Consider the following 25068-nt stretch of genomic DNA (forward strand, 5'->3'; position numbering starts at 1 on the left):
CATAGGGCGAGGAAAGAGAGTCTGTACATCTGGGTATAGTGCTTAGATTATCCACAAGGTAATACTACTGAAAAGGGATCTGGCAAACTTAGATGCCAGCACTATAGAAGGATACTGACCAATATGGGAAGGGATCCAAGTCAGGGCATACACAGGAGAGAGGGCTGTAACAGAACATTTGGAAGAGTTTACTTTTCAAAGTCAGCTAATTTTCAGGGTGAGACACTATTTCTCTTCCTTTCCATCTAGTCTGCTGTAGCGCCCCCGCCGCAGGCTATTTATGCTCCCACCTTTACCCTACATCCCTCCCAGCCAGTCAGTCCCCGCCGGGCCATCAGCTTCCTTTTTCTGTGTGATGTCAACTGCAGAGCATGGTTTCGGAAACCCTTTGCGAGCAAGCCCACGTCATCAAGCGGCAGAGGGGGTGGATTGGAAATTGCCCAGCTCCAGGCAGGCTCACCAGCCCCCCTCCTCTCCAGCCAAAGGCCGCCTGCAGCCCGGTAACACCGGGCCACACGAGAGGAGTCCCAGCCCATCGAGTCCAGGCTCGCTGCAGGGGAGAGGAGTCTGCGTGGAGCGTTCCCCGCCCCTGGGCTGAGCGCTGGGAGCTGCCGGATGTGTCGGAGGCGCTGGGAGCCGAGCTGGTTCCTTGGAGTCCCCGCCGCGCTGGGTGGGAGCTGGAGGCGTGGGTGATAACGGGAACTAGCTACTGCGTGGCTGGGGGCGGCCTTTGTTCCTGCCGTGTCTGCGCAGCGCCGGCTCCTTCTCCCCCATGTGTACGTATGTGGCTTCCCAGTAACATCTGACCGGCAGCTAACGCTAGAGGAGGAGCTCGCGGCAGCCGCAGGTGAGCTAACCCCGCACGCCGCGCCGGCAAGCCTTCCACCCTCACCAGCTTTTTGGTGCCCTTGTCTAGCTGTTCTGGGGGACAGCGGGATTATGTATCAGAGCCCTGCTAGGTCCCTGTGTTCGGCCCTGTCCACTCTCTGCTGTGCCCCTTGCACCACCACCGCCTCCTCCTCCTCGTCGTCCCTGCTGCTGCTCCGATCTCCTGTTCCGGTGAAGAGAGCCCTTTCCCCGCCTGCCCTCCTTGGCTCTTCCTCCTCTGCCGCGCCTCGCTGTGGTTGCTGTCACCAAGGGGCCTCGGCCGGCCAGTGCTCTGCAGCGGTAGGTCCAGGTGTTGCGAGTTCCCGAGCAGGTGAGTGTTTGGAACGTTCGGGGTCTGAAGCTTCCATGGATGGAATGTGGGCATTAGAACGTTCTAATCCCGGCCAACGTAGGCTGGTTTTAAAGGAATACGGTGTGGATTTAAACAAAAACCTAATCTTTCTCTGAAAGATTAAAAAAAAAAGTGTGTTTTTTAAATCAAAAAGAAAAGGAATACTTGTGGCACCTTAGAGACTAACCAATTTATGTGAGCATAAGCTTTCGTGAGCTACAGCTCACTTCATCGGATGCGTACTGTGGAAAATACAGAAAATGTTTATATACATACAAACCATGAAAAAATGAGTGTTTACCACTACAAAAGGTTTTCTCTCCCCCTACCCCACTCTCCTGCTGGTAATAGGTTATCTAAAGTGATCACTTTCCTTACAATGTGTATGATAATCAAGGTGGGCCATTTCCAGCACAAATCCAGGGTTTAACAAGAACGTCTGAGGAAGGGTGGGGGGGTGTTTGTAGGAAAAAACAAGGGGAAATAGGCTTGAATAGAGACTGGGAGTGGCTAAGTCATTATGCAAGGTAACCTAAGTTAATTGTATCCAATTTGCAAATGAGTTCCAATTCTACAGTCTCTCGCTGGAGTCTGGTTTTGAAGTTTTTCTGTTGTAATATCACAACTTTCATGTCTGTAATCGCGTGACCAGAGAGATTGAAGTGTTCTCCGACTGGTTTATGAATGTTATAATTCTTGACATCTGATTTGTGTCCATTTATTCTTTTACGTAGAGACTGTCCAGTTTGACCAATGTACATGGCAGAGGGGCATTGCTGGCACATGATGGCATATATCACATTGGTGGATGTGCAGGTGAATGAGCCTCTGATAGCGTGGCTGATGTTATTAGGCCCTGTGATGGTGTCCCCTGAATAGATATGTGGGCACAGTTGGCAACGGGCTTTGTTGCAAGGATAGGTTCCTGGGTTAGTGGTTCTGATGTATGGTATGTGGTTGCTGGTGAGTATTTGCTTCAGGTTGTGGGGGCTGTCAGTAGGCAAGGACTGGCCTGTCTCCCAAGATTTGTGAGTGTGTTGGGTCATCCTTCAGGATAGGTTGTAGATCCTTGATAATGCGTTGGAGGGGTTTTAGTTGGGGGCTGAAGGTGACGGCTAGTGGCGTTCTGTTATTTTCTTTGTTAGGCCTGTCCTGTAGTAGGTGACTTCTGGGAACTCTTCTGGCTCTATCAATCTGTTTCTTCACTTCCGCAGGTGGGTATTGTAGTTGTAAGAATGCTTGATAGAGATCTTGTAGGTGTTTGTCTCTGTCTGAGGTGTTGGAGCAAATGCGGTTGTATCGCAGAGCTTGGCTGTAGACAATGGATCGTGTGGTGTGGTCAGGGTGAAAGCTGGAGGCATGTAGGTAGGAATAGCGGACAGTAGACAGCCCCCCAACCTGAAGTGAAACTCAGACGTTCTTGTTAAATTCTGGATTTGTGCTGGAAATGGCCCACCTTGATTATCACACACATTGTAAGGAGAGTGATCACTTTAGATAAGCTATTACCAGCAGGAGAGTGGGGTAGGGGGAGAGAAAACCTTTTGTAGTGGTAAACACCCATTTTTTCATGGTTTGTATGTATATAAACATCTTATGTATTTTCCACAGTATGCATCCGATGAAGTGAGCTGTAGCTCATGAAAGCTTATGCTCAAATAAATTGGTTAGTCTCTAAGGTGCCACAAGTACTCCTTTTCTTTTTGAGAATACAGACTAACACGGCTGTTACTCTGAAACCTTTTAAATCAAATTTACTTTTCATACTGATCGTTGATTTTTTTTATTTTCCACAATTTTGCCCGGTTGATTAAAATAATTTTTTCTTACTTTTTTAGCTAATTTCCCTTTATGGCTGTCCATGTTCGAGCCAGGTGCTAATATGATTTTTAGTTGAAAACACTGTAGCAGAATTTATAAATCTTCCAAACTGTTATGTTTAAAAAAGGAATTTTTAAAAGATCCACAGAGGCTTATGGTTCTTGGTCTCTCTAGAATCGTACTTCTTGCAACTTTAAATTTCCGGCCAGTGCTGCTCTTCAACGTCTGAGTCACACTTATAAAACTCAAGATATTTAGAGTTAAAACTTCTTGGTACATCCTCACCCACTTCATGCCCGGGTTTTGTGTCACAATATGGTTAAAAACATAAATGATCTGTTCTCAAACTTGATAATTCTTGTACACAAGTGGTGAAAGAGAAGATCAGACTGAATGCCCTACGTCTGAATTTGCTCACTTGAATGAGTATGCACATAAGACTTTGCATATTTTGATCTAGCTTTTTTGCAGTTAGCATCCTGTAAAAAGCAAAAACAAAACATGTTTCTACATGCAATATTAGGCTTTGTTTAGACTAATAACTGTGCTGGTGTAATTAAAGTTACTCCAGTGGAAACTCCTAGTATAGTTGTGCTGCAGAGATATAAAGTTTAATCAGGAAACAAATTATAGGAATGATATTCGGACTGTAAATCAGAGGTTCTCAACTTATTTACCACTGTGGGCCGCATCCATACTATATATGCGCGCGCGCACACACACACACTACATCTACAAAAAACATACAAGGTTTAGTATTTATTATATGACAACAATACAATTCAAATCAATATAGTACCTTTCATTTAAACACTGGCAAATGTCTACAAAGAGCATTTTAAACTAGCAAAATAAGTCAAAACATTCACTATTCAAATTAATTTACTGTGAGGGTGGCATGGTATGGCATGATGTATTGCCACCCTCACTTCCATGCTGATGGCATGGCTGGGCTAAGCGCCCGGAGAGCGTGGCTGCGTAGCCTTCCTGCAAAGATGGGGAGCACTGCCCCCCATGCACCCAGCCCATGACTGTCCCCAGACTGCCCCCACCCCCAGCTAAGGAATACCCCCTATCACCCAACCCTCCTGGGACTGTCCCCCCAGCATCCAGCCCCCCAACACTGGGCTGGCACACATGCCTGCCTTGCAAAGACACGGTGCCCTGTCCAGGGCAGAACGGTTCCACCAGGAACTGCCCCCTCCAGCATCCAGGACCCCAACCCAGCAACTCTCCCCATGCCCCAAAGATTTGCCCCCCAGCACTCAACCCTCCCCCCCCCATCCATGGACTGCCCCCAGCCACCAGTCCCCAACTAGAGTCTGTCGCACATGCACCGGTTGCACCCTCTTCCCATGCCTCTGTGCCCCCATCCCCATGCTCATTGGTCTTCTATCTTGGCTGCATATAGCTCAGCCATGCAGCCCACTCTGCCCACCTGCTGCTGAGGTCCTAGTGTTGGGGAGTCTACTCCAGCCGGGGACACTGAACCTGCAATCCTGTGGGATTAAGGGGTGCTGAGCCCCCCAGCCTCCAGCCGATGCTTCTGGGCCCAGTCCCGCCAGGGGCTGATGCTGCGCCACCCCATTTTGGCACCCCACCCCTGCCAGCTCTGCTCCCACAGCAAGTGTCCCTCCCCTAGTTCCGGCCCTCAGGAGGTCATATGGGCTACAGTTGTGTGCTGCTTGGGCTGCGGGTTGAGAATCATTGCTGTAAATACTTAAATTCATCAGTTTTTATAGTATGCTTGTTAGGGGCTTATTCCTTCACCCACTTACTTCCCTGGTCCTTCTCGCATGAACAGAGAGCAACAATACCCGAAGTCCAAAGGTGCAAACAATTCGATGTTTATTGGGGTGAACTTCCAGCAAGCATGATTCCAGTTTCCTTCCTTAGTGTCCCCCTTCCCAGCTCTGACACCACAGAGCCTTACACCTGTGTCCCTGTTCCCATTCCTGCCCTGAGCCAAACATGATTCCAATTTCCTTACCCCCATTCCCTGTTCCCATTTCCCCCTTTAGCAAAACATGATTCCAATTTCCCCATTCCCTGCTCCCATTTTCCCCACACACACCTACCCACTCACTTCCTGATTGACTGCAGACTATATAGTAAAACTTGAGTTCAGCTTAGCTATACCTTAACCAATCATTTTCCTGAAATTTAACTAACCAATCCTAACATATTGTAGCATGATTATGTAACCAGTTATATCCCACCACCTTAATTAGTTTACACCCAGCAAAATTAATTATACAGCAGACAGAAACAATCACAGAACCAGACAGAGATTATACAGACAAACAATAGCAAAGTGGGAACTATAATGACAAAACAAAACAGAAGTGAGGATTTCACATCCCAGCTATTGATAAGTGAGTTCTTGCCAGACAGGATGCTATGAAACTAAGTTTCCTTTTACATTTTCTAGGCACTTCCCTTTCTTTGGAGGTGATAGGCACTATCAGGACAGGATTGTATTCCTAACAGCCCAATAGTCACATTGAAATAAGGTGCTAGTTTGGAATGTGAGGATGTGACCATTCACTTCCCAGTTTATGGCTGCCTCTCTTGCTTAGCCAAAGGCCTTAATCTAAGAACAGGGCCTCAGACTGTCACAGTAATAGAAGGACCTTACACTGGCAGACAGTGATTTTGATTCTTTCTTTTATACCTCTAACTAGCCAAGTGATAAGAATACACCTAAATTCTTCTAGTACAGGCCTTTACCGACAGGCCTGAATATCTATATCCTAACAATGCTGACTATTTTGCTTTGGGGACTGATCCAACTCCTGATTAAGTCTGTGTCTTTCCACTGACTTCACTGGCAGTTATATCAGTCTCACTTGTGCCCCAGTCATACAACTGGTTCCACCCAGGTGGACCAGTGCACCTGAATGGAACCCCATTAGTGGAGTAAACTGAAGGATTGAGTCTTAATCTTAATCTGGTGGCACTTGGCATGTATTACTACTTTTGCTGAGCCCTGAAGATGTTCTATAAATCTATGGACAATAACACATTAAAAACCTAAATATCCTGATTTTCCCCCCTTAAATTATATTAATATTAAATTAATAATTAATTAAATTAATAATTAATTATTAGTTAAATTAATAATATTTTGAATTATCTTGGATTGGGGGTACAGGGTTGAATTCTGCCAAAATAGACACGTCAAGTCTTGACCCTCACTAGGATATGGCCATTCAAGAGGGTCAGCACTAGAAGCTGATAGGTTGGATAAAAATCAATGTGTTTTTTTAATGAAAAAAATATATTTTTATTTTAAATTAAATACAAGCTTATTTTTAAAAAATAAACCTATTTAAAATTAAATTTGAAATTGACAGCTTATGCTAAGGCCTCAACTACTTATCTATTAATCATTAAAATACAAAAAATATTAAGCAGTATATATTTGAGAGTATATAAGAGAGCTTTAAACTGGGAATTTGGGGGAGATGGTTGGGAGATGTCCAGGTAATCTCCACGCCGGATTTTAGCATTGAGAGGAAAGAAAACGAAGAAAGAAAGGATACAGCCATGGGTAGGAGGAAGGGCAGTGTAGGTACCAGTCTAATAGGTTATACTGGCTGTAGAATGACTGTGCCTAATAGGGTACAGAATGTGAGCGAGGCCAAACAGCAAAAATTAAGATGTTTGTACACTAATGCGAGGAGCCTAGGTAACAAAATGGAGGAACTAGCGCTACTGGTGCAGGAAGTGAAACCAGATATTATAGGGATAACAGAAACATGGTGGAATAGTAGTCATGACTGGAATACAGGTATTGAGGGGTATATGCTGTTTAGGAAAGATCGAAATAAAGGTAAAGGTGGTGGAGTAGCATTGTATATCAATGATGAGGTAGAATGTAAAGAAATAAGAAGCAATGAAATGGATATGACTGAGTCCGTCTGGGCAAAAATTACATTGGGGAAGAAAACTATTAGAGCCTCCCCTGGGATAGTGCTTGGGGTGTGCTATAGACCGCCGGGATCTAATTTGGATATGGATAGAGCCCTTTTTAATGTTTTTAATAAAGTAAATACTAATGGAAACTGTATGATCATGGGAGACTTTAACTTCCCAGATATAGACTGGAGGACAAGTGCTAGTAATAATAATAGGGCTCAGATTTTCCTAGATGCGATAGCTGATGGATTCCTTCATCAAGTAGTTGCTGAACCAGCTAGAGAGGATGCCATTTTAGATTTGGTTTTGGTGAGTAGTGAGGATCTCATAGAAGAAAGGGTTGTAGGGGATAATCTTGGTTCAAGTGATCATGAGCTAATTCAGTTCAAACTGAACGGAAGGATTAACAAAAATAAATCTGCAACTAGGGTTTTTGATTTTAAAAGGGCTGACTTTCAAAAATCAAGGAAATTAGTTAGGGAAGTGGATTGGACTGAAGAATTTATAGATCTAAAGGTAGAGGAGGCCTGGGATTATTTTAAATCAAAGCTGCAGAAGCTATCGGAAGCCTGCAAGAAAGGGGAAAAAGTTCATAGGCAGGAGTTGTAGACCAAGCATCTCAGAGAGGTGATTAAGAAAAGAAGAAAGCATACAGGGAGTGGAAGAAGGGAGGGATCAGCAAGGAAAGCTACCTTATTGAGGTCAGAACATGTAGGGATAAAGTGAGACAGGCTAAAAGTCAAGTAGAGTTGGACCTTGCAAAGGGAATTAAAACCAATAGTAAAAGGTTCTATAGTCCTATAAATAATAAGAAAACAAAGAAAGAAAGAAAGAAGTGGGACCGCTAAACACTGAGGATGGAGTGGAGGTCAAGGATAATCTAGGCATAGCCCAATATCTAAACAAATACTTTGCCTCAGTCTTTAATAAGGCTAAAGAGGACCTTAGGGATAATGGTAGCATGACAAATGGGAATGAGGATATGGAGGTAGACATCACCATATCTGAGGTAGAAGCGAAACTCAAACAGCTTAATGGGACTAAATCGGGGGGCCCAGATAATCTTCATCCAAGAATATTAAAGGAATTGGCACTCGAAATTGCAAGCCCATTAGCAAGAATTTTTAATGAATCTGTAAACTCAGGGGTTGTACCGTATGATTGGAGAATTGCTAACATAGTTCCTATTTTTAAGAAAGGGGGAAAAAAGGGTAATTATAGGCCTATTAGTTTGACATCTGTAGTATGCAAGGTCTTGGAAAAAATTTTGAAGGCGAAAGTAGTTAAGGACATTGAAGTCAATGGTAAATGGGACAAAATACAACATGGTTTTACAAAAGGTAGATCGTGCCAAACCAACCTAATCTCCTTCTTTGAGAAAGTAACAGATTTTTTAGACAAAGGAAACGCAGTGGATCTAATTTACCTAGATTTTAGTAAGGCATTTGATACCGTGCTACATGGGGAATTATTAGTTAAATTGGATAAGATGGGGATCAATATGAAAATTGAAAGGTGGATAAGGAACTGGTTAAAGAGGAGACTACAATGGGTCCTACTGAAAGGTGAACTGTCAGGCTGGAGGGAGGTTACCAGTGGAGTTCCTCAAGGATCAGTTTTGGGACCACTCTTATTTAATCTTTTTATTACTGACCTTGGTACAAAAAGTGGGAGTGTGCTAATAAAGTTTGCGGATGATACAAAGCTGGGAGGTATTGCCAATTTAGCGAAGGACAGGGATATCCTACAGGAGGATCTGGATGACCTTGTAAACTGGAGTAATAGTAATAGGATGAAATTTAATAGTGAGACGTGTAAGGTCATGCATTTAGGGATTAATAACAAGAATTTTAGTTATAAGCTCGGGACGCATCAATTAGAAGTAACGGAGGAGGAAAAGGACCTTGGAGTATTGGTTGATCATAGGATGACTATGAGCCGCCAATGTGATATGGCCGTGAAAAAAGCTAATGCGGTCTTGGGATGCATCAGGAGAGGTATTTCCAGTAGGGATAAGGAGGTTTTAGTACCGTTATACAAGGCACTGGTGAGACCTCACCTGGAATACTTTGTGCAGTTCTGGTCTCCCATGTTTAAGAAGGATGAATTCAAACTGGAACAGGTACAGAGAAGGGCTACTAGGATGATCCGAAGAATGGAAAACTTGTCTTATGAAAGGAGACTCAAGGAGCTTGGCTTGTTTAGCCTAACTAAAAGAAGGTTGAGGGGAGATATGATTGCCCTCTATAAATATATCAGAGGGATAAATACCGGAGAGGGAGAAGAATTATTTAAGCTCAGTACCAATGTGGACACAAGAACAAATGGATATAAACTGGCCACCAGGAAATTTAGTCTAGAAATTAGACGAAGGTTTCTAACAATCAGAGGAGTGAAGTTTTGGAATAGCCTTCCAAGGGAAGCAGTGGGGGCAAAAGATCTATTTGGCTTTAAGATTAAACTCGATAAGTTTATGGAGGAGATGGTATGATGGGATAACATGGTTTTGGTAATTAAATATTCATGGTAAATAGGCCCAATGGCCTGTGATGGGATGTTAGATGGGGTGGGATCTGAGTTACCCAGGAAAGAATTTTCTGTAGTATCTGGCTGGTGAATCTTGCCCATATGCTCAGGGTTTAGCTGATCGTCATATTTGGGGCCGGGAAGGAATTTTCCTCCAGGGCAGATTGGAAGAGGCCCTGGAGGTTTTTCGCCTTCCTCTTTAGCATGGGGCACGGGTCACTTGCTGGAGGATTCTCTGCTCCTTGAAGTCTTTAAACTATGATTTGAGGACTTCAATAGCACAGATATAGGTGTGAGGTTTTTTGCAGGAGTGGTGGGTGAAATTCTGTGGCCTGCGTTGTGCAGGAGGTCAGACTAGGTGATCATAATGGTCCCTTCTGACCTAAATATCTATGAATCTATGAATATTTGCTGCCATTAGTTTAAAGAAAGCTGAAGCACTGAACTAGTGGAAGTACTAGAACTGACTAAGCATCTGGAGCTAGAGTTCGTTGAATTAGTAACCCAGCTTTTGTCAGCAGTAGCTTCTTCTGCAGATGCAGAAAGAAGATTTTCTTGATTTCAGTTCTGTGACCAGTTGATTCAAAGGTAAGAAACCAATGTGAGCTGAAAAAACAGGAAAGCTATAAGAATCAAATGTAAGAATAAAACTGGGTGTGAGAGGATGAGATCTACTATTTCTAAAATTTTGAAGGACATGGTGAATAGAAATAACCAGTTAAGTTCACTAACTGCAGCTCCTACTTCCTTTGTTTAGTAAATCAGTTATTTTTAAATGCAAAACATGTTTTGATACTTTTTCTTATGTATCCAGCACATTTAAGGTAGTTTTCTTTAATAAGAAAAAATTAAAATGCTGTTTAAGCATTTAAATTGAATTTGATTTTCCATCCATGCAGAACTTGACACAAATCAGAAGTAAGAAAATAATCTAATAAATAAGAAGTGCATCATTCACTATTTTCTAACATAAAAATTGAGAATCTGAATAAATAGAGATATAATTACTTAAAAGTGTTAAGATATAGTGTATCCTGGATTGTAAAAAAAGAACCAAATTTAGTTCAAAGGCTATATTTACTTGCTAATCAGCATGTTTTAATGGTTACCAACCATGGAGAATCAGCCTTTCTTTAGAAAAATAAAAGTACTAATGCAAGATATGATTAAAATCAATTATGTAAATAAGGTTTCCTGCTTGCTGATTTAAATTGATGATTTAAATCACTTCGACTTAAATCAATCCACCATGGAAGCTGAAGAATAAATTTGGTATTGTGCATCCAAGGGCTGTGGAACTTTAGAGCAGTTAACTGTTTCCTGCTGTAAATAAGTGGCCAATACATAGTTCCTCATACTGTGTAATTCACAGAGCAGCAGTTGGTTCAATTTAAGTCTGGGAGAGGCCAAATAACCTGGCTTCAGTGGTGCCGTGCTCTTGTTGGAAGAAACAAGAGCCCATCTCTAGCAACCACAGTTACCAGAGTTTTCACAGGAAAAGCTGATCTCCTTTTGAAAATTCAGATTATCAGGGGTAAGTATCCTTTTCCTTCTAGATCTGCTACGAAATTGTGCCTCACTTCACCTGATAGGAGCAGAATTTGCATTATGACTGTTCTGAAATATACTATATTGCATAGTTGGAGAGCACTATAATTGCTCTCTTGCTGAAGACCTGGATCCTGACTGTTTCTCTTATACTAGTGTACCTCCATTGGCTTCAGTTATCCTAATTTACATGGGTTGCTGAATGGGGGATGAGGTGCATGATGATGTCCCCTCTAGTGGCACTGAGACCACTTAGAGATTAATGAGTTTGCTACAGCCTTAGCTAAGAGCCACGTGGCTTTAGCTCATGCAGTAGAGGCTCATATACTAAGCTCCAGAGGTCCCAGGTTGAGGTAAAGATACTGAATTGGACTCTTATATACAAGATCAATTTTTCTGTGGTTGTTGGTGTGAATCCTTATTAAATACACCCTTAATAAAAGGGATTAATTGTAGTGGTAGAAAAAAGAGTCTCTCTTACGCCACACTCCTTTTTGAGGTGAGATCTACTAAAAGGGAGCACTCTAATAAACAAAAGAGAAAACTTTGACAAGAACTGGAAGAAAAAGGAAGCACGTCCCAAGCTTCAAAGGCTTCCCAGTTGATATCCCACACGAGCCCCACTTGTAATGCTGACAGACCCTGGTCGTTGGTGGGCAGGATTGAAGCTGGGACCTTTGAAGCTAAATGCATAAGCTTTTACTGCATAAGCCACATGGCTTTTAGCTAAAGTTGTCAGATTCATTAATCTCGAAGTGGTCTCGGTGGGGACAGAACACCACACCCAGGAGGTTTGTGGGTTACATGGACACTATATCTTTCAAGGTGTTGTCTTCAATGTGTGGCTTAGGTGACTTCAGCTGCGATCTCCTCACATACCCTTGCACAGAAAGCAGCGACGTGATTGATGTTCTGAATAGTTTTGCCCAGGTTTGTCATTTCTGAGGCAAACCGGCACAGACTTGGTGTAGGCGGAAAGGATTTCTGAAACTGCAGCCAGTTACTTGTGGGACGGGAGACATTAGAGAGAGCTGTGAGTCTAAAGTGGAAACAAAGGTTTCTTGTGTGAGTTAGTATTCTCAGTTTAAAGAAACATTTGCTTTAGTTAAACATGTTTCACTCCAAATAGAAACATCTGTTTCTTATCTCCAAATTATCCATAATAACTTGTGTAATTGGTCTTGCATAACTAGCTGCCTGTGCCAGTTTGCACCTCAAGAGGTGGTCTAGTAATTAAACTCAGCCTCTTATGGTACGGGAATGACTTTTGTATTAACAAGTGGAATAGAAGGAAGAAACTATTCAAATCCCTGGTCGTTTACCATAAGTGCTGTTGAATACCCTGTTTTTTCTCTGGGCTGTCAGTCTGTGTTCTGTCAGTCTTACTGCCCAGAGAGAACTAGATCGGTGGGCTGAGACACAGACTATATTTTCAAGTCCAGCACTTAGGGTTAAAGTTTTCAAAAGGGCCTGAGTGACTTAAGAGCCTATTGGCTTAGCTGTGCCAATTTAACCACTTAGATTTTCCTCAGATCTTTGTCTTGTACATAACACACAGTCCACATTATCAGACCACAAGTAAAATGTCCCTCAAGCACCCTGGAAAATTTTACCCCTAAATTGAACATGATGGACAATGTGTCATGCACAAGAAAAAGGTCTGAGGAGAATCTAAGTTATGATCTGTGCATCGCATCACCATGGAGAACACATCAGGGTAGATGTCAGGATAGTGATAGATATGTAAAATTATGGCTCTGGCTCTCAAATTTCTTGAGACCAAGGATTATTTACCATTTTTTTCCAAAATTCACAGGACAGTCCCATTAAATGCTTTAACAATTAATCAGAATGTCTCTTTCTTTTCTTTTCGGCTCTGCTGTATGATCTCTGTCTGGGCTTCCCCCAAGGAACTCTTCAAACTATCAGGCAGTTCAAAGGCAAAAACATTACATTGCAATTTAAAAGACTTTCTTGAAAGACATGATCAAAGTACAGCAAGAACTATGTTGAGACCTAAAATGCTGAATAAACATCAACCAAAATATTTTGATATTGCCTCTAGAAAAAATTACTTGGAACTTAAAGATGTTGCGGTATCATTCTGCATACGATGTGTTTGTGGGGTTAGATTTGTTCACTGGTAAGATTTTAATTTATTATCCTAGACAAAATCTGTATACATTCTAGATCTCTTACTAGACACATGAACAGTATCTAATCTCCGCTACTTTTTAGGTTTGAACACAAAAATAATCTCTTTTGCCCTCTTAAATCTATTCACCTCTTTTGAATAAGTTTTCTCAAACTCTCCAAAAAATACTCACTTTGGGTCAAGACAAAACCTGAAAAACTTTCAGCCTAAGGTGACTTCTAAAAAGTTATGAATATATGTTCTGAGGTTATAATGAAAGTGCATTCACTGTAATCTCTATTGAAGTCACTTTTATGCCACTTTTCAGAGTAGCAGCCATGTTAGTCTGTATCTGCAAAAAGAAAAGGAGGACTTGTGGCACCTTAGAGACTCACAAATGTATTTGAACATAAGCTTTCGTGAGCTACAGCTCACTTCATCAGATGCAACTCACGAAAGCTTATCCTCAAATAAATTTGTTAGTCTCTAAGGTGCCACAAGTCCTCCTTTTCTTTTTATGCCACTGTTATAATAAAGAATACTTTCTAACATGATGAATGTTCAAGTTGCTCATCTTTTGGTACTAAAGCTGTCCACAAAGCCCGTATATTGACTAACAAGCATAAGAAAAAATTTCATTCAAGAATCTTTTTCTTGACTCAGTGTATTGGTCACTGTAATAGCTTATTTAGCTTAGCTCTTTACTATAAAAGTTCACTGTAACCACTTAACCAAAAATATTTTCCACGCTAGTCTTGATTGTTTGAAGCAATTCTGCCAGTGGCCACTAGATGTCCCTACTTGACTAGTTTGTTCAATAAAGAATGGTCATGTGATGTTAGAGCTTATATTTATGTACCTTTCACTATTTAACTTTGTTTACTGTATTGGCACTGGTGCATCCTAGCGGCTTAGCAGGTGCGTACACAAGATAACTATTCTCTTTGTTTACTGTTTTGGAATTCTGTTGGAGTATTGCAAAACCTGTGCTCAACTTAAATGCTGAGCTCTTGGCAGTGCTTAATTTGTAATGAAAGAGGGGCCGGGACTCAAACAATTTTCTTACTTTCATAACTGACACGCGAAGCCCATCGGGTCGGGGCTACAAACTGTCAGCCTAGAGGTGCTGGGTCTGAGTCCTAGCAAGCCCCATCACCAATTAAGCACTGTTCTTGGGTAATAGTGGAAGTATTTAGAACCTTCCACATATGTACAGTCTAGGAAATGTTTTATATAGTTAATCAGGTATCTGACAGCTGTAAGACAGCATCTCCATGTATTTCTGTGAGAAAGGACAGCATGTATAGATAACCAGTTATTTTTGAATATATTTAAACTTGATGTTAATTTTAACAGCTGTATGGGGCTTTAAGTCCTACCAGAAGCTTTAAGTACCCAACCTGCTATATTCCTTCTAAACTACTAGTAAATATCAGAATTTAAAAAATATGTTGTGTAATCTTATTTATCTCAATGGTAAACAAAAAATGAGAGAGCCAGTTCTGCAAAGAATCTGTTGGGGGAGAGGCATCTGCTTCCTCCAGTGTAGAAGGTCAGACCACTTTCTTTTTTTATAATTAAAGTATAGATCTGATGCTTGATCAGGAGAAGCAATGGCTGAAATCCTTTATAGAAAAGTATTTCACTATCCAGATAATAATACTATAAGTAGAGGAAAGGCACAGTTGGGAAAGAATAGATTTAAAAAACAACAACAACAAAAACCCAAACACCTAGACAACAGGAATGTATTTAAATAGGCAAGACATAATTTAAATTTTACACTGGAATGCTAAAGCAGAAAGTTATTTAAATAGTCAGCTTTTTGGATCAGGGACTGTATTGTACTATATTTATACAGTGCTTAGTACAGTGGGACCTACTGTAGTACAGAATAATAGTAGCACCAGAATCATTGCGGGTCATTCTAGAGAAAGTACAGAGGAAAGGTACGGTCAAAAAAAAGTGGAAAATGGTAAACATCATATCTACTCTTACAGAACAAAAAGGGGACGTTGTATTGAGGAATGATCCAGGCAGTGGTGCAAGTAGGACGGTACAGTACAGTATGCCGTACCATTAAGATATTTATTGCCAGTACTCCGGCAAGACACAGGAGCAGAACATGGGGCCTCCGGGCAGCCCCACACCAGCAGCTCCTTCGGCACAGCTGTACTGCCCCAGCCCCCAACCCTGTCTTCTGTGGGGCTGTACAGGCCTCAGACAGGAGATGTAGCTGCATGGAAGGACTGGGTGTGGTACAGCCGCACCAGAGGAGCTGCTAGTGTGGGGCCACTCGGTGGCCCCACGTTCTGCTCCTTTCGCTGCTGCGGTTCTGGAGAGCGCTGCAGTTCCGAAGTCTGTATCCGGTGCAGTGGGAGGACAGAGATTCCCCCCAGCCCAGGTAACGTGGGATGGGGAGAACACAGGGGCCCTGGGCAGGGGGCAGGGAGGAGTCACGTGGAGGGTTATGAGCCCCCCCTTTAGCTGGGCCCCCCATTTATGTCCCTCCCATGAGTTGCCTGTGCACCACTGGATCCAGGAAACTGCAGACCAGTAAGCTTAATACAGTTTCTGCTCTGCAAAGGTACTGGGTGGGAGGGGATGGAAGGGGTAGGAGATTGCACCATGTTTCTCTCTGTTTCCATATCAAATACGATCAGTTTATAAGCTAAAGGGTGGGGAAGTGGGAGTTTAGTTGTCAGCCCTGCAGACTAATCCTGGGCTTTCAGAACCAAAATGATTTCTTTCCTTCTTGCACATCATCGAGGAGTAAAAGGCTCTGCAGATACAATTATGCTGTTAGTGACCTCTTGCAATTCCATAGCAAGCCCATTAAAGCCATGGGTATAACTATCTGAAATGACCAAACCATTCTGTTGGTGTGAAAGAGAACAGAACCTTCTTAGCTGTTTTGACTTTGCAAGGCTAATATGAGTAGAAAGTTAACACTTTTTTTGTCATGAAAAACAGCAGGTGTGATTATACAAGAAGCAGATCTCATGGGTAAGAAGGTGCACTTTTATGTACTCTTCAGAGTAGAAGCACAATTTTAGTACTTTTTCTAGCAAGTAATGAAGCTGTCCCTTTGTAAGATCTGACATGAAAAAAGGTAGTCAGAGAGGTGAATGGCAACTACGGCTCTAGTCAAGCAAGTCGTCATGACACTCTGGTTTTATAACAAGCTGAACAGAAAGTGGGTGAACATCTCTAGCCATTTCGTTTGGTTCCACATGGCCTTGGGAGTCAACCTAAAGATATTGGATTAGATTAAACTAAAATACTCATTAGGATTTAAAGGAACATGGTCATCTTGGGAAATTAGTCTTTTTAAAAAAAGTAACGTTTAAGATTACCGTAGACCTTAGTTCCTCTTGTGCCGCTGTCACACTGGGCAGTCCAGCCCCTCCGTTGATTATGGTCACTCGCTACTAGCGGTACTTCTTCCTAGGTGACGCCAGCACATTCAGTGTCCTCTGTGACGGTCTTCTGCCCATTCTTCCTGGGCCTTCCTCGCTTTCTTTCCTCCCTGGGTAAGTTCAGATGGGGGATATGTGACTTTTCCCCGCAAGTTGCTCAGTTTGCCTAGACACCAGATGCTGTCAGATGTCCAGTGTAATTGTTCCCTCGTTGTGTTCCTGGGCACTCTTTTAAACATACTTATTGTGGTTTTACAATGGCAGCGGGACTCCGGCCTGCGGGTGGCTTCTGACACGACTTCGCACACCTTTGTTTGGGTCCTGTCACTACGGGGAGGTGCTGGGAGTACTGCCTCCCCAGTCACAGCACCTAGCACGGTGTTCAGAATGCCGGCTGTCCTGACCTCTTGGCAGCAGGCTCCAGTCTCTGCTTTCTGTCCCTGCACTGGGCAGAGCTGGGCCCAGAAAGCTACCTCCAAAGGAGCACCAAAGATGGGGAGGGTCTTCCATGGGCCATGTGGAAGAAGAATGGGCGGAGGGAGTGCTGTGGCTAGCCGTGGGACATGTGGGCAGAAGAGGACTGCAGGGCAAAAGGGGAGCACAGATTTTGCAGGGTACAGGTGAAAAGGCTGCCTGCAGGGATGGCGTTACTAGGGATTGTGGAGTACAGTAGGGTGGGAATCATTGGCGCTAGAGGGGTGTTGGGGGCCTATGGTGGGGTAGTGAGAAGTACTATGGGAGTAGAAGTAAAATGTTCGCAATCAGAAGCGGTGTGGGGGTAATTGGGCAGACAGACTTTGAGGGGAAAAGGACCAAAGGTGGGGAGGGGTGGGAGAGGGAGAGTGTGTCAATGAGAGCACCTAGCTGCCCAGCATTTCAGACCAAGTTAGGGTCTAACCTCCTACTCTGATCGCTGAAGGCTTTAGCCTGGGTAAATAAGTAACCCTACTCCTCGGTATCGAGGCAGGAAGCCCACAGATTGAGTGGATCCATAACAGGCATAGGGCAGCGTGCATAATAGCACTGTACCTTTGACCAAGAGGGTGCTTATGTATGAAATAAGCTCTGACTGAAATTTATCTGCTGGACTTATTCCCTAGAACTCAGTTAATGGATTTCCACCATGACCTCAGACTAATGGGGAAAAAATTCTAACTCTACACCCCTGAACAACACTCTTCCCTTTTCTCCCTCAGCCAAAATGAAACAATGTAGCTGTCTAACCTGCAACTATCCCTCTGTTAATAAGCAAAACAGGGGGCCAACATCTGACAGGATTCCCACCTGCTGCTGCTTAGGTTCTGTCACTGCAGAGAAGCGGCACTGGCTGGGGAGTCAGGAGATCAGAGTTCTGTTCCTAACTCTGCCACTGACCTGCTGTGCAACCTTGGATGAGTCTCTTCCCCACCAACCGTCGGTCTGTCTTGTTTGTTTAGACAGCAAGCCCTTTAGGTCAGGGATGGGCTGCTTCTACAGTGCCCCGCACAACAGGCCTCAGTCTTGGCTGGGGTCTTCGGGGCTATTGTGATATAAAATAACCTTGCCTGATAAAGTTCTGAAGCCAGAAATGTAAATTCTGTTGCTGATACGGTGCTTGGAAGGGGCAGGGGAAGATGAACTGTTTAATGAGCAGAAAGTACAGGGCCTATAAAGCAAGGTCCATCTCTCTGATCTATGTCTGAGGCTAGAATGGATGAATTGGCATTCTTTTGTGTGGTTTTGGAGGAGGGAATATCCATCTGCATATTCACCCTGTTCAAGGTGTGTTTAGCTCTAGTAGGAAATCCTTGAAAATAACTTACAGTACATGATGTGGTAGTATACTAATAGTAGAGTCCTCTTAAAATAACCAATGTAGAGTTGGTTGTAAAAGACTGGAATACAAATTTCCTGTGGCCTCCAAATAGCACCAGTTCTGGTGCTCCAAAAATGAAGTACCTTTCAAACGTGCACATTGTGCATATAAATCCTGAGTACCCACTTTGGAAGGTTTGGCCCCTGAAACTTTCCTCTTCGTTGCTGTAGAGCAAGATGCTGCTACTGGCTGCATCGTTAAAATAAAAGGACACCATATAAATAGCTAGGTGAAAAGTATTTGACTTATCTGACTTTAAAATCTACTAAGAATTTTTTTTCTTTAATAGAAGATATGTAGGTGGTGAGGGGCTTGTCAGATGCATTCTTAATTCTGGAGAAGCTGAACTTTTCAGCAGTATATCTCAAAAGAATACGTATGAGACAGGAGTCCTAAAACAATAGCTGTCCTGAAGCTGTGCAATTCAGATCTCAGAGCATATGAGGAACTATGAATTTATCTGCTTCTCCAGTGCAGCTTAACTTCCACAGCCATAATTGCAGAGAGAGGTTATGTAACGTATGCTCATGGACTCCCCTCCTCAGAGGGAAGAGCAGAGACTACTTATTTAGAGGCTTCCACTGGTTTTGTTGTCGAAGTTTCCAGGAAGGGAGCAACAGTTCCTTAAATGGAATAAGTAGGGTAGGTGGAAAGCAAAACTCAGTGGCTCTGTACAACGTAGGAGAAACATGATGGAAAATATTTATAAGAATTTTCATAGGGAACCCTGAAACATAGTAGGCTTGGTGTTTCTTTAGCCCATATCTAGGATGAAGGTTGGATATGCAGCTCATACTCAGGCTCTTCAAGCTTCTGAAGTTTTCAGTCCCTTCCCTGCAACCACTTTATTTTTGCTCAAGTTTAAAATGTACCTTCTCCCCTGAGGTTTGTATTGCAAAGTGAACAATGCTGTCTGTACAGTGCATTGGTGTGGTGACAGGGAGCTGGCTGGAACATTCAGAATGATGCTCTAAATCTGGTAGAGCAGTGATTTGAGTCTGGGGTTCCCACGTACCAGGCCAATACCCCAGCCACCAGGCTATAGAGTGGGAGAGAGTGTCATCAGAAGTGACTGGTACCCCCAAAACATCTACCTAAATCAAAGGCGCTGGTTTTGCTCCAAAACCAACCATTTTGGCACAATTCAGTTTTTGCAAAACAGTTCAAAAGGCTTTGGGTTTTTTTCTATCGCGGAATGAAAATACACTTCTAAACCTCAAGTTGCAGTGTCTTCTTCCAGCCAGCTCTAATGATGACACAAGTTAGTTGGGAAATTCACGAATGTCTTCCACCTCCCGAGGGAATCCCAGAATTTAAATAACTTCTGATGTAGCAGTTGCCATGTTAGCATAACTTTTCTCCTGAACATTACTAGGGCAAATGTTACATTTTTTCACACCCTGGGCAATCCCACTGATGTATGAGGTACAAGACAAGGCAGAACTTTGCTTTCACAAAGTTAGCAGCACCTTTCATAGCTACTGGTCCTTGCTGCATCTTCTGACGAAAGCATTTCACTTCTAAGAAATTTCCTATACTTCATTCTATTGCCTCTATTTTCTTGAATTGTCTGAGGTGGAAGGCTACAGTATGGAAAATACTCTTAGCAGTTTGCACAGCTATGATAGGGTTGTGTGTTCACACACCCAACTTTTCTGTGGCTGGTTTACGATGGAGATCAACACAGCGAGTCAACCCTATTTGTCAGATTTTTATACTGTGCCCACGCAATGTGAATAAAATCCTCTAGACAAAGCTACATAAGGAAATGGATGGAAAAATTGAAGATCATTTAATTTGGTCCTATTTGGTTCAAAAGCTGAAAAGAATTGTCATGACAAAACATTTTTGGAGAATCATGCTAATAGGGGGAGGGAGGATCTTGAAGCCAGTTTCTGCTGGTCTCTTGGTTTCTGTCCAAGAATAAATAGTCCCAGGAACCAGCAGACCTGTTCGTTACATACCTCGCAACCTGGCAAGACCCAGATATGGGCCAGTATGTGACAAAGATCTACAATGAGGGACAAAAAATATGATTTATGCAGGAAACTTAAAGTGCTGTGGGATTCCTTGTTTATGAATGCATTTATTTGTAACTTAAATCTAACTATTAGCCGTAGTATTCATTGTGGAGTTTTTAAAAATTAAAGAGCCTAGTCAGTTCCCCTTAAGATGCTATAAAGATGTAAGAAAACATAGCTTTGAGAGAACCCTAGCTGTCTTTTTTGATTATGTGCTTTTTGTGCAGCCCTTTGAAACATTCCCATACAGTGAGGGGCAAATGTCAGAAGTTTCTGGACTTTTTGCAGTACTACCATCGATTCACTAGCCTACTCTGACTTGGGAGATGAAAGATCGACCCTGTATTTGAAAATAGGGAGGGGGAGTTAATCATACCTGATGCTGAACTGTCACTTTCTTCTTTCCAGCGTGTTCCATGGGAAACAGTACGAGCAGGCTATATAGCGCGCTTGCTAAGACGTTGAATAGCAGTGCTGCCTCCCAGCATCGGGAATACTTGGAACAGTCAGACTCTGAGCAGGTGGATCCCATAGATCCTAAAGAGCTGCTTCAGGAATGCCAGGCAGTTCTTCAAAAACGCCCTCCCCGACTCCAGAGAGACTTTGTGGACCTGAGGGCAGATTCTGCCAGCACCCATCGTCCCATTAGGGTCATGCAGTGGAACATTCTTGCGCAAGGTATGAACCTCATATAAATCTCCACTTGAGGCAGTCCCCTTGGAGCTAGATGCTGTTAAAAATGTATAGTATGTATTTTTTTTTAATGTAGATATAGTGTGTTTGCACAGAGTACAAATATATGGAATTGGGAGGGTTAGGGTAGAGGCAAGTGTAATTCGGAAGAAATAGCAAAAATAGAAAACTTCTGGGTCTGAATTCATGTGACCTTCCCTGCACAACAGTCACACAAACATTTCCTTTTTTTGTACTTATAAAACTGAAGCTACTTCTCCTGTCTCCCCATCTTTATGTGAATACAAGGCATCTCCTATTACACTGAGACGTACCCCATTATTGGATCCTTAGTGACCTCCAAAGAGTAGACTTGCCCTCTATAATTCTTCTTCTGAAGTTGACTTAACACATTCAGATCATCCTGTGGCAATGTAGTCACAAAAAAAACTAGTTAAACTTGGTTCAGAGTTCCAGGAATTTTTTCATTTGTCTTGGTTATTGCTACTTGGAAAAGCACATTTGAAGTGGAATAATTGACAGGAATAATTGTGTTTATAGTGGTATTTTCCACATCGTGCACTCAGTGCCGAGGGTTAAACTGGGCACAGGGGCCTCATCTCCCCTTCTCTCTGCACAGGTTTTTTTTTAAACTTTTGAAAAGACTATATTGAGATTAAGAATATTGTCAAATAGCTCTCCTATCTGGAGTCCTTTCTGCCTTGTCACACCTTCCAGATGATAGAGTAAACGCAATAGCATGGAAGAGACTTAACAAGAAACATTACAAGGTGACGTAGCAGCCACATGTACTAATCTAGTTTAAAGCAACTTGTAATTTTTTGGGGTGCCCTGTGTGACACACTTCTTTACAAGGGCCTCGGTGTGTAGAGGTTGTTTATATTTTTCTTACCAGGCACTTCTGAAAATCACACCCCTTTAAGGCATCTCAGATTGGGCATCCAAAATCAGTAGTCACTCCTGAAAATTGTGGCCACAAGTACTTGTAACTGGGTATTTTGGAGCCGCAGCTCCAATCCAGTCTGGTATCCATGGCCTCAGTGTATGCTACAACTTTTGCACACATGTATCCTACAAAGCAAGGTAATAAATTCTCCTGGCAAAATGAAGACAATAGGTCCTATAAATCACACTTAATTTTAACTTAACCCTTAAATCCATTTGGGGTTAGGTCCAGATTTTGAGTAGAAATCTGCATACTACTTACCCGTAGCTGGCAGTATGTTTACAAGGGAGTCCCTTATTTTCACAGGCCCATGCAAGTCTAAGTTAGGGAGAGGCTGGTTTGCTCTGGCAATTAATAGGTACTGATGGATTTTTCATTCCAGCTCTTGGAGAAGGCAAGGACAACTTCATTCAGTGCCCCATGGAAGCTCTCAAGTGGGAAGAAAGGAAGTGCCTCATTCTGGAGGAAATCCTTGCATACCAACCAGACATTTTGTGCTTGCAAGAAGTGGACCATTATTTTGATACCTTTCAGCCACTCCTTAGTCGGCTAGGCTACCAGTGTACTTTCTTCCCTAAGCCATGGTCCCCCTGTTTAGATGTGGAACATAACAATGGACCAGATGGCTGTGCCTTGTTTTTTCTCAAGGACCGCTTTACATTGACCAACAGTGTTAATATCCGTCTGACGGCAATGAAGCTAAAAACCAACCAAGTGGCCATAGCCCAGACGCTGAGATGCAGTGAAACTGGGAAGCTGTTCTGCATTGCAGTCACTCATCTGAAAGCCCGTACCGGTTGGGAGAGATTTCGATCAGCACAAGGCTGCGATCTTCTACAGAACCTAAAAAATATTACCCAAGGAGCAGAGATCCCTCTAATAATTTGTGGAGACTTCAATGCAGAGCCCACCGAAGAAGTTTACAAGGAATTCTCTAATTCCAGTCTCAACCTGAATAGTGCTTACAAGCTGCTGAGTGTAGATGGGCAATCAGAGCCTCCTTATACTACATGGAAGATCCGGCCCTCTGGAGAGTGCAGGCACACACTGGATTATATCTGGTATTCCCAGCATGCCTTAAATGTAAACTCTGCTCTTGGCCTGCTGACTGAAGAACAAATTGGACCCAACAGGCTGCCATCCTTCAATTACCCTTCAGACCACCTGTCTTTGGTGTGTGACTTCAGCTTTAATCAAGACCCTGACAGACTTTTATAACTTGTTTAAACTCCATATGGTATTGCAGTGTCTTAACTTGCCATTTTTAAGGAAACTTTTGATGAGGTTGGATTTACTTAAGGATGGGGGTATATGGATGACTTAATATATTTTCAGGCATGTACTTGGAAGTAACTTTGATATTCAAACCTTATAATTTGAAGCCTCCAAAGGAGGGGAAAGGAGTTGACTGCCAGTTTTTGAGTTGCGATGGTTTTGTTCAATGTGTGCTCTGCCACATCTTACTTTGAAAGTTGGAGGGGAAACTCCATTCTTTCTCCTTTCATTAACTCCTTTGTCTAAGGACTGGATCAATCCTGAAATGAATGTTCAGGCCTTAAGTTCTCAAGCTAAGAATTCAGTGAATATATAAACAAACAAAATTAGCATGCTGTCAGGGCAAGTTTTAATGTTTCCCCTTGGTGCACACACCAGGGTAAGAAGCTTGACTATATAAGTGTTTTTATTTATTTTTATATTGATGTGTAAGCAATGCAATTGACCAAGTTGTGTGAAGTCTAAATGTAGGAAACTGAATACATTTCAGACACCACAAGCAAATCTAGGAAGGCCCTAGTAATTCTGAAATGATTTTCAGATGGGAGAATTAATCTGTGTTTTAAGAACTGATAGGAGCTTCCATAGAGCATGTAATGTGATGCAAAGCCTACTCCCAGTAGAAGTGCCTAAGAGAGGAGACTTGACCATAGTGTATGATGTAGTAGCCCCTTCAGTTCTGCAGAAAATGTGCCTGCATCAATGCATATATGGCCTATAGAGAGACAAAGCTGGAACTCCTATCTTCCCTGCACTTCCTTTCAAAGGACACACTTAATCCAGGAATATTTTGCCTGTCAGTTTAGTGCCACACATTGCGGAACGGTTTAAATTTAGAGTCTTATTTAGTCTTGTCATAGTTCTACTAACTGTTTGGATAAAGGTCTGATCTTCATGTTAAGCCCCACTCCCCCTGCCTTTTTTTGTGTATGTAGCATTGTATTTTGAAGACTTAACACTGACATTTTTAGAAAATGATAAACTTAATGTATTGAGAGGGACTGATGGCTCTGCCTCTGCCATTATAAAACACAGGACAAAAAGGGTTGGCAGCAGTCCTGAGTTGCTCTTTTCTGTGGGTAACTGGAACTCTAGCAATGCATTTGAACTATGGGAGGGAGAAAAATATTAATATAAGCAGCTCTTGCCAGCCTTGGGGAGTGCTTTTCTTCACCAAGAAGGTCCTGTAGCTATGGGTTGTGAATACAGCAGTGATGGTTTTTGTTAAAGTAGGGGTGGGAAGGGGGGGAATGGTGGCTGGAGTGGGGAAGCCATGGGGCTGACTTTCAGGGTGGTTGGGGGGAAAAGGAACCACACGTAGGGCAATTCCAAGCTAAAGCAGTATTTCAGTTCAAGTAACGTTACTGGCCCATTATGAATTGTAAGTGTTCCAGATACATTAATAAATGGTCTTTTAAAAATAATCATCAACGCAATGTCTTCTTGCTAAAGTGTCCAAGTATCACAACTTTCTATTAGATATATTTTTCAGAAATTGTCTGTGGTGGTGACATTTCCAATCCTCATGTTAGTGTTACCACCACCACAAAACTATAGACTTCATTTGGTGAGGCAGGGACAAGAAGGCATCCAGAACCCACAAAGAAAACTCATGAGAAATTGGCATGTTTTTTTTTTTGCTGGTGAACTGCCTTCTCTGGTAGTACAGCCAAATGCATCTAAAGCTTAC

General features: G+C 42.6%; 1 protein-coding gene across 3 annotated transcripts; it reads left to right on the forward strand.

The window, feature by feature from the left end:
- Positions 1-333: 333 nt before the first annotated feature.
- NOCT (nocturnin) lies at positions 334-24802 on the forward strand. 3 transcript variants are annotated; one of them, XM_007063730.4, is made up of 3 exons: positions 334-1198; positions 20873-21142; positions 22486-24802. In XM_007063730.4, the coding sequence occupies exons 1-3, from the start codon at positions 940-942 to the stop codon at positions 23319-23321; spliced, it is 1365 nt and encodes a 454-aa protein (XP_007063792.2). In that variant the 5' UTR covers positions 334-939; the 3' UTR covers positions 23322-24802. The 3 variants fall into 3 exon arrangements, with proteins under 3 accessions (XP_007063792.2, XP_037753142.1, XP_037753143.1); XM_037897214.2 differs by lacking the exon at positions 334-1198 and adding an exon at positions 13984-14087; XM_037897215.2 differs by lacking the exon at positions 334-1198 and adding an exon at positions 16127-16702.
- Positions 24803-25068: the final 266 nt, after the last annotated feature.

This window comes from Chelonia mydas, chromosome 4 (assembly GCF_015237465.2).
Source record: "Chelonia mydas isolate rCheMyd1 chromosome 4, rCheMyd1.pri.v2, whole genome shotgun sequence".
NCBI classification, from domain to species: domain Eukaryota; kingdom Metazoa; phylum Chordata; order Testudines; family Cheloniidae; genus Chelonia; species Chelonia mydas.